This window comes from Balearica regulorum, chromosome 5, assembly GCF_011004875.1.
Source record: "Balearica regulorum gibbericeps isolate bBalReg1 chromosome 5, bBalReg1.pri, whole genome shotgun sequence".
Classification (NCBI taxonomy): Eukaryota; Metazoa; Chordata; class Aves; order Gruiformes; family Gruidae; genus Balearica; species Balearica regulorum.
This window is the reverse complement of record NC_046188.1, coordinates 24,901,710-24,916,770: the sequence shown is the minus strand read 5'-3', so window position 1 is coordinate 24,916,770 and position 15,061 is coordinate 24,901,710. Positions and strand designations below refer to the sequence as shown.

The 15,061-nt window shown below is 49.6% G+C and overlaps 1 protein-coding gene across 1 annotated transcript; it reads right to left on the bottom strand.

The window, feature by feature from the left end:
- Positions 1-1,189: 1,189 nt before the first annotated feature.
- Positions 1,190-15,022, bottom strand: VIPAS39 (VPS33B interacting protein, apical-basolateral polarity regulator, spe-39 homolog). Its single transcript, XM_075753792.1, has 20 exons — positions 14,833-15,022; positions 14,618-14,710; positions 14,040-14,142; positions 12,581-12,724; positions 11,439-11,477; positions 11,028-11,092; positions 8,320-8,376; positions 7,614-7,706; positions 6,912-6,945; positions 6,357-6,459; positions 6,246-6,273; positions 5,988-6,061; positions 5,496-5,571; positions 5,065-5,199; positions 4,476-4,517; positions 3,980-4,069; positions 3,433-3,519; positions 2,799-2,888; positions 2,387-2,491; positions 1,190-2,116 (listed from the first exon to the last, which is right to left on the bottom strand). The coding sequence occupies exons 2-20, from the start codon at positions 14,708-14,710 to the stop codon at positions 2,096-2,098; spliced, it is 1,479 nt and encodes a 492-aa protein (XP_075609907.1). The 5' UTR covers positions 14,833-15,022; the 3' UTR covers positions 1,190-2,095.
- Positions 15,023-15,061: the final 39 nt, after the last annotated feature.

Here is a 15,061-nt window from a genome sequence, read left to right as displayed (position 1 = left end):
CAAGTTGCTGAAAAAAAAACCACTTTGTGCCTTACATATCTGTATCATTGGTGATACCAGAAGGGGGGCATCCAGGACCCATGTTTGGAGAATACAGGCGTGCAGATTTATTTTACAGCTTCATCAGATTTCTCCAATGACATGTTCAACTTCTCCCATTGCTCCCTGACATAAATCCCAACCAGTGACACCATTCCAGCTTCTACAACCATGCAGTGTCCTGGCCTGAGGCATGTGACAATTCTATGTGAGAGAGCCTGGCAGCAAACCTTACCCTAGCCACCAGCACCCTGGGTTGCCTTAGGATGAATGCTGACAGCAGGTCAAGGAAGGTGATCCTTCCTCTCTAAATCCACAGTGCCGCATCCAGTTCTGGGCTCCTCAGTACAAGAGAGACATGGACATACAGAAGAGCCCAGCAAAGAGCCACTAAGATGACTAAGGAACTGGTGCATCTCTCCTATGAGGAGAGGCTGAGAACTAGGACTGTTCAACCTGGAAGAGAGAAGGCTCAGAGGGATCTTACCTCCAAAGGGAGGGAATGAAAAAAAGGGACCCAGACTCTTTTCAGTGGTGCCCAGTGATGACAAGAGGCAGTGGGCACAAACTGAAATGGGAGAGGCCATCTGAAGACAAGAAAACACCTTTTTTTCTGTGAGGGTGGTCAAATTCAGGAACAGGCTGCCCAGAGAAGCTGGGGAGTTTCCAGCTGTGGAGATACTGAAAACTCAAACAGACGTTCCCAGGCTGCCTGCTCCGGGTGACCCTGCTTGAGCATGATGATCAAGAGGTCCCTTCCAACCCACACGATCCTGTGATTCTATGAGAAAAAAAAACCCCAAACAATAGTAAAAAAATTGAGAGTGGAGAGTACAGCAGGGATGCTGGAACCCAAACCTGCCCTCAGACTGGTACACTGCTACATAAAACTTTCACCTCTGTATGACCACTCCTGTGGCAGCAAATTCTCCTCTAACATTCAAATTTATTCATCTCTGCTGGTAACGTCAAAGGTGTGAAATAAGGTACTGCTGTAAGCAAAGCCACTCCATGGTGACACGCACTGTGCTTTTTGGAACATGAGAATACACCCCACATGCTCACTTTGTGGGAGGTGTGATAAATTGCTCAGGATTAGCACACAGAGTGACAAAGTGCTCAGTGTGGGAAGGAAATAAACAGCCCAAGGAGAAAGAGACAGCTTTATTTAAGGAATTGAAGTGAGGTCTGGAAGGATGAAGCTAGCAGTTGCCTGAGGAGTTGTGTTTCTGAGAAAGTGCAATTCAATCCTTCCTGGTGTAATGTTCTCAGGGAAAAGAGCTACTGGGGCCAGCAGGTTTGTGCTGACTGAGAGGGGTCCCTCTTTGCTCTCCATCCAACCCAGCAGGGCCCTGACCAGCTCCACACTAGGTGCCCGTTCTTCCCTGATAAAGGGATCTTCCAAGAGCTGCAGAGTGCCAGCACAAGGACACTGGCAGAGGCTGCTGCTCTGGCTCTCTGCAGGAGTTCATACAACACCTATTTTCCTAGGGCGAGCCAGAAGAAACCAACAAAAAATATGAGCTTTTAAGGTGCAGCTGGTCCTTTCCCTCATCACACTCTCTGATGCAGGGAGAACACAGTCCAGTAGGCTTTACTCCAGCCACAGCCATGACTGGTGACACCCAAGCTAGCTTGAGCATTACAGGGACTGGCCAGCACTGTCTGGTGGACAGATCCACAAGTGTGACTGACCTGTTCCTCTTGCTAGATAAAACCCAGACACCACCCAGAGCAAACGTAACCTTGCTGTGCCCAGCAACTTCCCTCCGTAAACAAAAGCCACGCCTGGCTTACAGCCAAGTCAAAGAGAATCAGATTCCAAAAAGAATCAAGCCTGGTGGATCAGTACCATGGTTTCACTGGCTACATCGGAGCAGCTGCCTTCAACCAGCCTGAATGCCACTGTCCCACAAGCCGTGGGCACCCACTGTCACTGACGAACGTTGATCATGCAATGAGTAGTAACAGACTTGCTCTGTTGGCACTGGACTGGGTTTTGCAGTTTCCTCTTTCATTGGCAAGGCAACGGCCAAGCAGGCTGCTTCACAGGTGCTCAGTTCTTCCATCGGATTTGCTAAAAGACAGAACGAGACATGACTAACATCAGTGCTGAACACAGATCCCTCTGGGGCCAAGTCACTGAGTTCCGATCCCTGACAAAGACACAGCCAGAGGGTGCTATTTCTATCAGTTTTACCCTTCCTTCCTACACTGAATGCAACCCCAAACATAAGATTAGCTTTCCAGCAGGGATAAAAAGTATCTAGGACAGCCAATGCCCTTACACCTAATCTGCAGCCTTTTCTGATGAGAGTCTCTGGAAGAAAAAGAATGTATTTCTCACCATGTTGCTGAGAATGCTGTTTATCTTCTCTTCTTCTGCAGACCCTCGCTCCACCTTGCATTTATACGCTGTCAGCTGGATGCGATCCTTTAGATCCCTGTACGTCTAGATAAACAGCAAAACCAGTGCCCAGCTGAGTAAAGAGGACACTTCCACAGTTAGATAGTGCCCTGTAGATCAGCAGGGCAACCCTTCAATCCCTCCCTCAGATTCTCACCACAGCACAAACACTAGGAGCCACTCTCCTGGCTCGCTTGGCTTCCACTGGGAACCATATCACTGCTCCCAGGCCATAAGGATAAGCAGACCCCATGAGGCATAATGCAGCAGTGGCACATGTCAGAGCACAGGAAAGCTGGGGAGAAAAAGCAGGCGCTTGTCCCATCTCTTCACACACACAGCAGGGACCTACCTCAATGACAACATCATGGCACTTGTACTTGGTGGCGAGGTTCAACCGTGTCTCCACATCCTCCACCAGGCGCACGTACTCCTGCAGCACCTGCCAGGGAAGGAAGAGTGTTTCAGCTCCCTTCTGCAGGTACCTCCTGCCTCATTCTCTCACCCCAGTCACAAAACCTTTCAAGGTTGTTGGTCACACACACTTGACCCCTTTCATCCTAGGGCAACAAGAGACCAGGGCAAGATGGCTCAGGACCTCAGATGCAGTAAAGCTTTGCTCACAAAGCTCAGAGTCCTAAGCTACCTCACTCCTATGGATGGGTTAACCATTGCCAGCCAGATTAAGCATAAGAAAAGTTTATGTAGCAAACACAGGTGGCAATATACTGTGGGGAGAGAGCTCCTGGACAACTCTAGGCCCACTGTCCCTCTTGCAGTCAGACCTAGGACCCAGCCCTCATGACCACCCACACTTCCTGTTGACCCATGGGTCATTCAGCTGAGTGCGGCACCCAGCTGGCAGAGCCAGCAGCTCAGCAAGCTGTTCTCCCACTCCCAGCTAGGAAGCAGCTCACTTGGGGAATCATTCACACCCCAAATCCCAACAAAGAGCAGGAGGACACAGACAGAAGTTCCTTGCTCACCTGCACAGGAGCATTGTTCCTCTGCAAGATCTCCACCACCCGGTGGAAGCCAATAGGTGCCTTCTTCTTGGTGTAGCCCAGCCAGTTCTGAAACGAGAGCCAGATCTTGCATTAATCATAAAGGGCAATCCCTCCAGCCATTGCCAGAGGAGCAAAGAACAGGACTGCCACAGGTTGAAGTTGGAAGCAACAAAGTGTTTTTCCCCAGTGAAGGGTGAACCTTTGTCCAGCTGCCAGCAACATAGCCCACTAGCCAGCACATGCACCACTGGCAGAGCCTTTCACATAGTGGCTAGGTGCAGGTTGGCTGTGAACCCTTTGGTGACAGCGTATGAGGGCAGCCCCCTCCTCTGACCCTGTTCCTGCAGCCAAGCCAGGCTCCACAGAGCTTGCAGGCAGGGAGAGGAGGAAAGTATTGTAACACCTTGCAGCAGGGGTGCTGGGCCCTGCTGAAAGAAAACCAGTCTGTCCGGTAACTCCAGAACAAGCCAGCTATCAGTAGTAGGTATCAGTCACCAGCCCCCAAGCAAGGCTTTCCGCAGCTCACCTTGGTGGTGAAGAGGGCATCCACATCATCCCAGGCTCGCAGCTTGGCACGGGCAGCCAGGGCAGTCAGCACATACTGCTTATCAGGAATCTGCAGGGCAGAAAGCTGCAGTCAGAGCAGTAGCACAGTTCAGAAGGCCTGTGTGGTTTGGGGAGGAATGGCACCTGTTCACAGCGCTGTCAGGGCCCACAACAACAGCCAGGGACGGGGGCAAGATGCTGCCTGAGGCCAGGACCAGTGCTTCAGAGCAGGAGGTGGGGATTTGCAAGTGCTGCTGCAGCCAGGCTGCACTGGGCCCTGCTCACTGGGACAGCAGAAACCTCTGCATGGTTCCCACCTGCCTTTCTGAGCCTCCAGAATGGCTCTGCTCAAGGAGAATGCAGTGTCCCCCTTCCTGTCTCAGTGCAAACTCCTCCTACCCAGCCCCCTCGCTAAACACAATTTGGCTGCCCACATTTTCAGCTGGTGCTGCCACAATAGCAGGAGACTCACGTACTTTAAATGTTTTCTTCAGGTTGGTCGGGCTGCTGAACGTTCCCTAGAGAGAGCAGACAAGTCAGTGCAAGCTCAGCAGGGGAGGCCACGGGAGAGGTTCAGACACCTGTTGTAAGGCATTTGCCTCACACGGGGTAAATCTCCCCAAGTCTTTACTGCTTTGTGCTCATGTCAGTGCTGCAGGAGAAAACAGCTAGCAGAAGAGAGCAACTACCCCATGCCATTCATTTGGTTTCCCCTGCATCCTCAAGCTGGTGCATCTCCAACACTTCCAAGACCAGTATCAAACACCTCAGCCTCATGGGATTAAGGGCCAATTCTGGCCCCTTGGAGCCAGAAGTAAAAAGGAGTGGTTTCTAGGAGGCAGCTCCCTGCAGGCTCTCCCAGGTTGAATGTCCCATCTTAGAGCACAAAAGAAAACTCTAAACTGGTCCCAGGGCAAGGAGAGATGGGTTCCTCTAGATCTCTCTGAGGGATGAAATATGACTTCCCTCCCCTTCTTTCCTTAACATGCCCCAGCTTAACCACCCCACATATTGAGGGCTACAGGGATGAGATGTAACCCTTCTCTTCTCCCACATCATCCTCACCTCAGCCTCTGTGTAGTGGTAGAAACAGGAATAGAAGAGGGTGGTCACTAGTGGCATGTTGAGAATTGAAGCCTTGCGAGGATATTTCCGAAATATCTCTGACTGCCCAGCTGTCTCCAAGTGCCGGTCATTGGCCTGAGGAAACAAGATGAAGGAGAGTGTAAACATGAGCCAGGACAACTGCCTGACCTAGCTGCAGGGTAGAGACCTGGGAAGAGTGTTGTGATAGCAATGCACAAGCACAGCCTCAACATGCCATGAAGTCTCAGATCTGGTATTTCACACGTGCACCTGGCACAGCAGCTGGGACAGCAGTTAAACTACACTAGCCAGGGCAGGCTGGTCAGATCCAAAGCAGTTTAAGACAGGGACAGATAGAGATCTCACAGCTAGTCCCAGTTACCTCCTGACCAGGAGGGAAGATTTCATACCTCAATGATGATCTGTCGCTCCAGCAGGGTATAATGGTCTTGGATGTGGGAGGTATCCTCAGCTGAAAATGGCAGCCTGGCCAGACATGGAGGAAGGAGATGCTGTCAGGAGCTCTTAACACAGTACACATAGAAGGATGCTCTTCTCTACCAAAAATGTTCCCCACATACACGGATGAGGGGAACACCTCCCACTCTCCCCAGCCCAAGACAGGGGAGGCACACTTTCACCCCTCACAACCTGAAGGGTCAATGATCAGAAGGTCCCTGAAGCATGTCCGCCCACAAGTAAGCACAAAAGATGCTGGACTAGTGATCACAAATTCTTTCTCTCTGGTCTACATTGTGTCCACAACATGCCACTCCCACTGAAGCAAAACTAACACCGGCCCTTGAACTACAGAAGCTGTGGCACTGGGACAGAGGTCTAATTTTATTACCACCTTCTGTAAAGCACCCACATCCCTCCCACCCTCTTGCATTTTTTCTTACCCAATGCAGACTTTCAGAAATTCCCTCCTTTTTTCTACATCCTGGATGTTCAAATGCTCCCGGTACTGGGACAGCTGGAGGGAGAGGGAAAAGCAGCACAGGCTGTTCTCATGGATTTGGGAAATCATGACTCCAGAGGGTAAAATGGGAATGCAAAGCTCTCACTTGACTACCAGACACCCTGCAGCCAGCCTCCCCCTGCCCACTGCACTCCCTCTTCACAGAGGAAAGGGAGCTTCGGCTCCTGGGAATACTCACAGCAACTTCCTCAGTCCTGTCTAGGAACCTGCAAAAGGGAATGAGCAAGCATTAACTTGGAGGCAGGTTCCTAGCAGCATGCTCAACCACAAGGCTGGGCAAGAGCCTCACCTGAGTAGATCCAGAAGCAACTTCTGCTCACCAGTCTCTTTGAGGAAATGGATCAGATGACACAAGGCCACCTGCCGCACCTCCAGCTCCCGAAACAAGATCTCTACAGGAGAGAGAGATATTCACAGGTGGGTAAAGCAAGTTAGCACTACCAAGCCAGAGGGGGCCAAGCATGATGCATGGAGTTGCAAGCCATAGGCGGGATTCAACATCCTTATCCCACCTCAAAGCACAGCCTTGGAGGCTAGAGCACAGGAGAAGAGCCTGTTGACTAGGCTGCCAGCTGAATTCATGGCAGTGTGCTACCCCTGCAGATTCATTTTCATTCATCTCATCACCACTACCACCTACCACTGCTTAAAGCTTCTCTGTGGGGCCTTTGTGACCATCACCATCCCCTCACCCACGTTACACTTGCTGCAAAAATATTTCATGCTCTGTAAAGCAGCAATAGTCCAGATGCCGTCTCTTCATGACTTGTATGCAGTGAAAGAACGAGCCCTTCTGCTCTTAACTGAAACAGACTATAGAAACCCTGGCCCCAGTCACACTTACCTCTCCTTAGCGTCCGTTTCAGGAATATCAGGACCTGTGAGCACAGAGAGGCAGCTCTCAGCTGAACAGATCAGTCTTCACCAGAATTAAGACAGACAGACAGCAAACTGGTCAAGGCCTGGGGAAGCTTTTGCAAAGGGCCTCTGAAGACACAGCTCTTACATCACTGAACTAAATTCTACTACAGGACAAGCAGTGAGCCAGGGCCACAGCTGCCTGGATGCCTGCCTAAGCTGCTACTCTGGAGCTTAGATATGTGAGACTAAGACTTACAAAGAAAAACCTTTCCATGAGAGATCCAAGGTCTTAAAAGACCTGGATGAGAGAAGCTCTGACACAGTCCCATTTGCTGCCTGATGTTTTGGAAGCCAGATAAACCGGAGAGGTCCCTCAAATCTTTTGTGCTGCAATAAGTAGATTAAAATGTGGCCTTCAGGAAGTTGTTGCAAAGATCTGTAAGGCTAAAGGATCAAGTTCCTTATTATTGACCTGACATGAATTCTGGTGAATGGCAGGAAAGCCATCAGGAATATGGAACTTCCCAATCTTAAGCTTTGACATTTTTCAGTAACTTCTTGGTTTTAAGTAAAGAACAACCCCCCATCTTGCAAGATTACGTGTCCAATTAACTGCATTCACACAAGCATGCTCTGTGGGGTCACCCAGGAATTCCCAGCCCTATATGGCCCTAGCAGTACTCACAGCTGTAATGACATTCCCATCATGCCCTGCCACAGCTTCATCCAAGAGCACCAGCTTGTCCTGCAGGGAGCGAAATCTCTCTAGAGAGCAGACCTGGACATAGAAGAGGTATAAGTAGCATACAGGACATCAGACAATCCCCAGGCTGAACCAACCCGCAAGGTACTACTTATTCTTCCCCCCATGAACCTATTAGTGACAAGAATAACTGCCCTCCCAACCAGCGGAGAACTTCTCATTTAGCTGAAACCACATGCTGCATGATCCCTGGGAATTTGTCCAGAGGGGTTGCTGAGTTAGCCCTCGTTACTGCCCAGGCTGGGACAGCAGACATTGTACATTCAGCACAAACACCCTTGTAACAGAGCAAAACTTCCCTGCACACCACAAACCACCAGCCCTGACAGGAGGAAAGAACTCTGCAGGGCCCTTTCCACAGAGGAGATCAGAAAAATAGAGTTGTAAGGCTCTTCCTCCCTTCCTCTTACCCTGTAATCACGGCCTCTCAACCTCTAGTTCACCTCAGCTTTTGAGGAGACACATGTAGAGTTAAACCACAAACTCCCTGTGTGCTCACTGCAAACTAAGGCAGCTGAGACTAAGATTCCAGCTCCCTTGGAACAGCCAGGAGCACGGCGAAGTGTAAAGCAGTTTAGGACCACCCACTCTCCTTCTCTTGCAAGCAGGTGAGAGTGAAAGCTCTTACCTTGCCCCTCTGCATTCGCCTGACTGTATCTTTGGGACTCCAATCACTGCTGTAATCCTGCCACAAGAAAAATAAAGAGCTCTTGAGCCTCAAGAGGCCAGATCACACCAATAGTCCCCAAGCTGCTTTCCACTTGTGCTAGATCAGTGACAGCCCAAGTGTAGCTTCTCAGACTTATCATTCAGCTATTGCAAGGGGGCTGTTAGGAGGATGTGTCCCTACAATGTTCAGGTGCAGATGCTGGGCCCTTAGACTCTGCATGCTGGTGGGGAGAAAAGCTAGAGGCTCAGATATTAACACAGAGTCTTTCTATTGCCCCAGTAAGGTCCACCATTGTATCTTTTATAAGTGCATCTCAACAGGTTGTCCTCCATGCAAATTAAAGCTTTCAGAAGGACAAACAAAATACATGCAAAACTGACAAACCCAAAACTGAGCGGGGAAAGAGTCAGTTTCTTGTTATGATTCAGACAGACTTCTGTTGGTGACCCTTCCACAGCAGTGTGGAGAACCCAGAGCCAACAGCCTCAGACAAGTGCCTGAGGAGTCACACAGTCAGACAAGTGGAGAGTCACACAGGACTAGTACAACGTGACAAGATCCCTGAAGCCTGTAGCTAGACCATCTTAAGGTAATATGCTACTGCAATGACCAAAGTTCTTTCCCTGCAGCCTGCAGGCACTGCAATCTGGAAGCAATGGATAAAAGTAGTAGTGACCTGAGCCACTCTTGCACTCAGACTCTAAGAAAGCATCTAAGTCTTTGTGAGGCACTCAAGCCAGCATCTGTAATTCAGCCTTCTGCCTCAAAAGAGCCGAGAAAGGGACTAAAGAGTACCAGCTCTGAGGACACTGAATTTAAACACATTGAAGATTTATCGAAAGCACAGATCTAAGGAAAAAAAAGGGATGACCCAGTCTTATTAGGGGACCACTGCACATGAATCTCTCAAGTCAAGGTATAATTAACTGTCAAATGTCCTGAGCACTAGGGCTCCCTCCAGCACCTCTGGTCAGAGGCAGCTCCTCAGCCTGTCACTGTCAGGACACTTGTTCAAAGCTGCCACTAACTTTCTCTTCTTTGTTCCACCCCACTTAAAATAGTCCTCCCTGCTTTTAAGGGGCCGTACAGCCCTTCTCCTTCCTGCTTCTGCAGGCACAAAGCAAAATACAATAGGGAACACTTATTTCTCCTGCTGTGCTTTCAACCAGTGTTGTCTGTTAGGTTATGTCATTAATGGCTAGTCAACATAAACACACCAACCTGGTTAGGATCAGATGGCCAAGGACAGGTGGAGGAAACCCAGAAACCTAATCTGAGCACACTGACTTGGTCACTCCTTGCCACCATCAAATGAGACAGATTAGATCATTACTCCTTGTGTAAAACCCTCCAAGATGAGTAAACCAAAGAAGCTTTCCCCAAACACCATGCAACCCTGAAGAGGCACAGGACTTAGCATGAGACGCAGGGGAAAGAGAATCCTGGGATATTTTAAGAGGGTTGTGTAAATGTGTAAGGCTTATTATGGAAGTTTACAGGAAAGACAAAAAGCAGGGAAAGGGAGGGATCAAAAGGAACTGGGCAGAAACAAGCATGGGAAAATAGAGGGAAAAGGGGCCATAGGGTGCCAGCCAAGTTTAAACAAGCGGCTAGTTAGTGTGCCTGTCTGACTGAGCCCTGCAATGGATCACTGCAGTCTGTCTTATATTCTCATTGAATTCTACATTTAACCACCTCCTGTGTGGGTGAGCTCTCTATTCCAAGTGTATGTGTTTGTATGAATGCTAGTGAACTTCAAGCTCAACCAGCCAGTGAGTAGAATAAGCAGTCTGAGTGCCAGGAACTGGAATGGGACCATGAATCCTACGGGCTCAAGGGTCCAGGTGCCAGCAACTGGAGGAGACTGGGGTCTGGGATTCAGCTACAAAAAAACCTGGATGTCTAGGACCAGCTGCTGGAGAGACACATAGAGTTGTGTGTATGTTCCACTAGTGGAATTCAATCCTGGTCAGACAGAAGGGAGGCTCAGGATCAGGCCTAAGTGTTGTGTGTTTATGTGTCTGTTGGTAAAGGCATTGGTTTCTGTCTGTGTTAATCCATGTGGGCAGCTGCATTAGTATTGTGCACATCTGTTCCTGTTGGGAATGTGTGCTCAGTCTTGTTACTGGCAGGACCTGGAGACATGGAACCACAACCTCATACCTAGTAGGAGGAATCCACCCAGTCCCCAAATCCACTAGATTCTGCAACACCTAACACTGCCTATGTGGGAGAACACTCCTGCCAGCTGGAACTCCACCTCTGTGCAACTCCTTCTGTGCTGTCCCAGTGATTCACAAACAAGAAATTTAGAAGCCTTTAGACTTAAAAATTTTAAAAAAGCACACATGGTGCCAATTCATCTGACCCAGCATGAAAGCAGTTTACAGACAAAGCCCTATTTAGAAATCCTTTTCACAAAGGCTACTGGGCCATTCGTTAGGAGAAGGAATAACTAAGACCCCCAGCAAAGCTCCCGACTTCTGAGCAAAAGCAGAGAACACCTACATTACTGTGAGGCTGCATCTTGCAGCTCCCTGTCCTATTCCCTGCATTGCCCTCTGCTGTCTGAAATAGCGATTAATCACTTCCCATGAAACCAAGAGAGTAGGTAGTTCTCCTGGCAGTACTCTGATCTTAGCACACTACAAACACAGGCTGCTCACCTTGTACTCAGTTTTTGGTCTGCGCAGCTCTGGAGCGTAGTTTTTAACTCCTGTGTCAGAGAGGGCTAAGAGGGAAAGGCAAAGCTGAGTAGCACATCAAAATCCTGCTTCACACCCACTTCCAAAACTGCCCTTTTCTTGGGTTTCGTGCTAGAAGACTCAAACTCAAGCCCCAAATGGCAATACAAAGTTTCTTTAAACCCAACAGTCGTCAGTTGTACATAAGCAGATTACCCCAAACCATCATGCCAACTCTTTTGCTTCTTTGCTGAATGACTTTCAGACAACCTGTGATTCGGTTTCCCTGAATTCGGTTTCCCTGAATTCAGTTTCACTTTGCTTTTTTTGGAAGTGCTTTGGTTGATGTTAATCTGCACCCCTCCCAAAATGAGGCAGGAATTCAAAACTTACCATCTGAAAGGGACTGGAAACTTGGAAGTTTGTTTCGTCCTGAAATCAAAACAAACACTCATGAGAAACTGTGTCTCCACCAGCAACATCTCTTGCAGAGGGCACACAAGCCTAGGCTGCAAGCCAGCGTGTTGCAGCTATGCCACTGTAGAACAAGCCACTCTGGAGAGTGATTCACACTACACCAGCGTAGCTGGGGTTCACTGGCTTGCAGTGTAAGGCTTTGCACTCATCTTCTAAAGGTACAGAGCAAGACAGAGAATCCGTGGCTTACCTCACATTACAGAACCATAAGAGCATGACTTCCTGAAGACTGGAAAACTAAGATAGTTTTCCTCCCTGCACAGACAAACCAGCTTCCAACGTGCATATGCTGCTGGCATCACAAACTGTATAGCACCCATGCCCTATCTGCCCTCTTGTTGTCAAAGCCAGGAGAGTTAGAGCCTGAATTTGCTCATCTACCTGCAGAGCAGAGGCTCAAGCACACAGCACTGCTTAGGTGATAGCAACACAGACAGTTTTGTTCACCAGGGCTGCGATGTGGATCCCTTTCATTATCACTGTATTTTTAAAGTTGAAAGTGGGAAAAAAAAAACCCAACTCCAACAAGCTGGCTTGTTGTTTAGCTGAGAGACAATAGAGCTGAACTCTTGCAAGCTGCAAGTCTCTCCACGGCCCGCTACACAGTTCCCCCCGCAGCCAGCTATGCTACCATTGCTGCTACCACATGTTTGCTGCACCAACTATAACATCAACAGCAGCCAGTTGAGCTCCAAATAAAGGATAATCAACCTGTGTTCTCTACAGTACTGAAGATCAAATGAGGGCCACGTGGGTCAAGCCAGTCCTTCTGTAGTTTGCTGTCTTCTACCATGCAAACAGATTGCTGTACAGTGGAACATGGCTTTTAAAAAGCTGTAATCTCCAAAGCCCCCTCCCATACCACAAGAGCCTGCGATCTTCTGCGCAAGACAGTCTCCAATTTCTGACCAGTGAGAGACACGTTCCCACACTGAGGAGAGATCAGAGCTTCCCTGTTTTGTAGTACACTTAAGAGAAAACAATTTACATAACACAATTGTTCCTTGATACTCTTGAGGAAAACCCCATTTGTCCACGTTGCGTATGAGCAACCTCACCTTTGAATAGGCTGCTTAGGGAGTAGGAGGAAACTTGCTTGGGAAAAGCAGCATAGGAGGAAGAGCCCTTCTGTAGGCTGGAGTCTCGGCCCTCCAGTGAGCTAGTGCTGCTGGAGGCTGTCTCTTTGATTGACCAGGAGATACCTATGTGCAGACAGAGGTCATTTATAACAGAGAAAGAGAAAAACAGCCTGCAAAGAATGATCTTATGGCATGGCAGGAATGTTATCAAGTGTGTCCTGGTCAGTTCTGCACTGGTATATCCCAGTAACTTTGACCCTCAGCACTACCTAGATGCAGTACACAGCATCCCAATCTTGTGTAACACTGCTTGTTAAGCAGTTGCACATTGTCCTCCAGAAATAGTTGATTTCAGCAATGTTGTACAGCTGGTTACAGTTTAAATAAAAAAAATGCATAGACCACCCAACATTTATATGTTGTTGCATGGCGTAAAGCTTAATCCTTGCTCCAAAGGTACAGAGCAAGACAGAGAATCCCTGGCTACCTCAATTTATAGAGCCGTAAGAGCGTGACTTCCTGAACACTGGAAAACTAAGATAGTTTTCCTTCCCACACAGACAAAACAGCTACCAACGTGCATTTGCTGCTGGCAACAATGCACATGTTTCCCTCCCGTTTGTTCGAGACACAGTTTTCCCTTCTTTTCATGCAGCTGCACAATACATACATTTTAGGACAGGGTGAAAGAGCAAAAAAGCTGAAAGGTAGAGAGCTTGGATGGGAAAAGAAACGGCCTGAACCAGAGGGAGGAGCTACAGCATAAGACAAGAATAACAGGCTCTTTGAAGGTCCTCTGGATGATCCAAATTTAAGTTTTCACTGTTCGACACTGGCCAGCAAGTGCCATATATTCTGTGGGTCACGAACTCCAAAGTGCAGCAGACAGCGCTGTGTGTGGGTCATGAGCTTGCTCCCATCATCACTAGAAATGCATTTGCTTAATGCTTACAATTCTCTTTCAAACTTCAAACATAAGAGACAGTCTATAAAAATACAGAAAGCCTGGGAATATCTCCTTAAAGTGTTGTGGGGACAAAGCACAGAGAAATTTTAATGGTGCCATTTCAGGCAGCAGCATGAAGGAAACGATCACCTAGAATTCTGCATGCCAGCTGAGCATGATGAATATCAAGCCATAACCTCCAAAATAACTGCTCTAAGCTGGGCTACGTATTGTGAAAACCACAGTGAATTCCCTCCACTTGTCTGCACTGCTCTTCTTTATGTAATTTGGGCTTCTGCTCGCTCTCTTTTCAGTGGATCCACATAGGTAGATCAAGTGGCTTACTACATGACCTGAGGAGGCTAGAATCAGATTAGATATGCAGAATTAGATAGCAAGTAGTACTCCTGACCTCAACTAAGCAACACGACTTAAGCAGTAGTTTTAAACTCCCTCTGTCTCAAGGATAACTTGCAGTACTTCTGCACTTACTTCCCACAGGTTCTCCGCTCCAGCTGACCCTCTCAAGGTCGTCATCATCATCATCATCGACGATATCCCGAAGGCTGTTCACTGCCCGTTTGGATTCCTTTAACTACAGACAAAAGAAGGAGCTTGTATAAAGACCACCAGTGTTGCAGAGCATGCTTTGTTTCCTATTACCTTTAAACAATCTCCCCCAGAGCTTTTAATACAGCTTCTTCAGCCTCCACTGCCTCTTTTGGACAAGGTATTTTATGCCTGTGGGTGTTCAACAGACACAGCAGCCCTTCCTCACCACTAGGAATCCAAAGGCCACCGACACCTACACAGACACTGACGGCTCAGCCAGCAGGAGATGGCGTTCGGTGCACGGGCGAGGAACCACAGTCCTAGCGAGATTTCGGAGTGGCTACCGTAGGGGGCAAGACCAGAGCCCTTGGTGGCTTCCACAGAGGGCAGGACGCGAGCATCCCCACCCGCCCACGAAGCACAGACCCTCAGTGAGGCGCGGAGCCGAGGCCTGGGGCTGAGACAGCCACGGAGGGGCCCGCTCGGGGAGGGGGGTCTAGCCCGGGGTCGGACCGTACCTGTGAGAGCTCATCGTCCTCGTCGTCAAAGGTGAAGGCCCGGAACTTGGAGCTGTGCCAGTACTCCTCCTCGTCCGCCCTTGCCCTGCTCATCTGCAACGGCACCGCGCGGCTGCCTCAGGGGAGCGGCTGCCTCGGGGGAGCCACCGCCCCTGCCCCCTCCCCCGCCTCCCGGTCCCGCCTCCCAGCCGCACCGTCCCCCCGGTCCCGCTCACCTCCCCGCGCCTCCTCTCCCGCGCCAGGCACCGCCACCGGCAGGGCAGGGCACGGCAGGTGAGGGGAGGAAGGGCGGCCGTCCGCGCACGGCACGCCGGGACACGCAGTCTCCTCGCCGCGGCCCGGCCCCACGCTTCCCCTCTCGCGCACTACGGGTACCGGCGTGCCCCGCGCGCCGCCCTGCCCGCCAGGCCGGACTACAAGTCCCAGCGGGCCGCGCGTGGCGGT

What these genes read in the sequence shown, in the direction of transcription:
- VIPAS39 (XM_075753792.1), bottom strand. Translation starts at nt 14,710, where the DNA reads ATGAGCAGGGCAAGGGCGGACGAGGAGGAGTACTGGCACAGCTCCAAG. An exon ending in GAAACGGACGCTAAGGAGAG is followed by an intron (nt 6,460 to 6,911) that starts GTAAGTGTGACT and finishes TCTCTCCTGTAG; the next exon opens with AGATCTTGTTTCGGGAGCTG. An exon ending in ACCTGAAGAAAACATTTAAA is followed by an intron (nt 4,070 to 4,475) that starts GTACGTGAGTCT and finishes TCTGCCCTGCAG; the next exon opens with ATTCCTGATAAGCAGTATGT.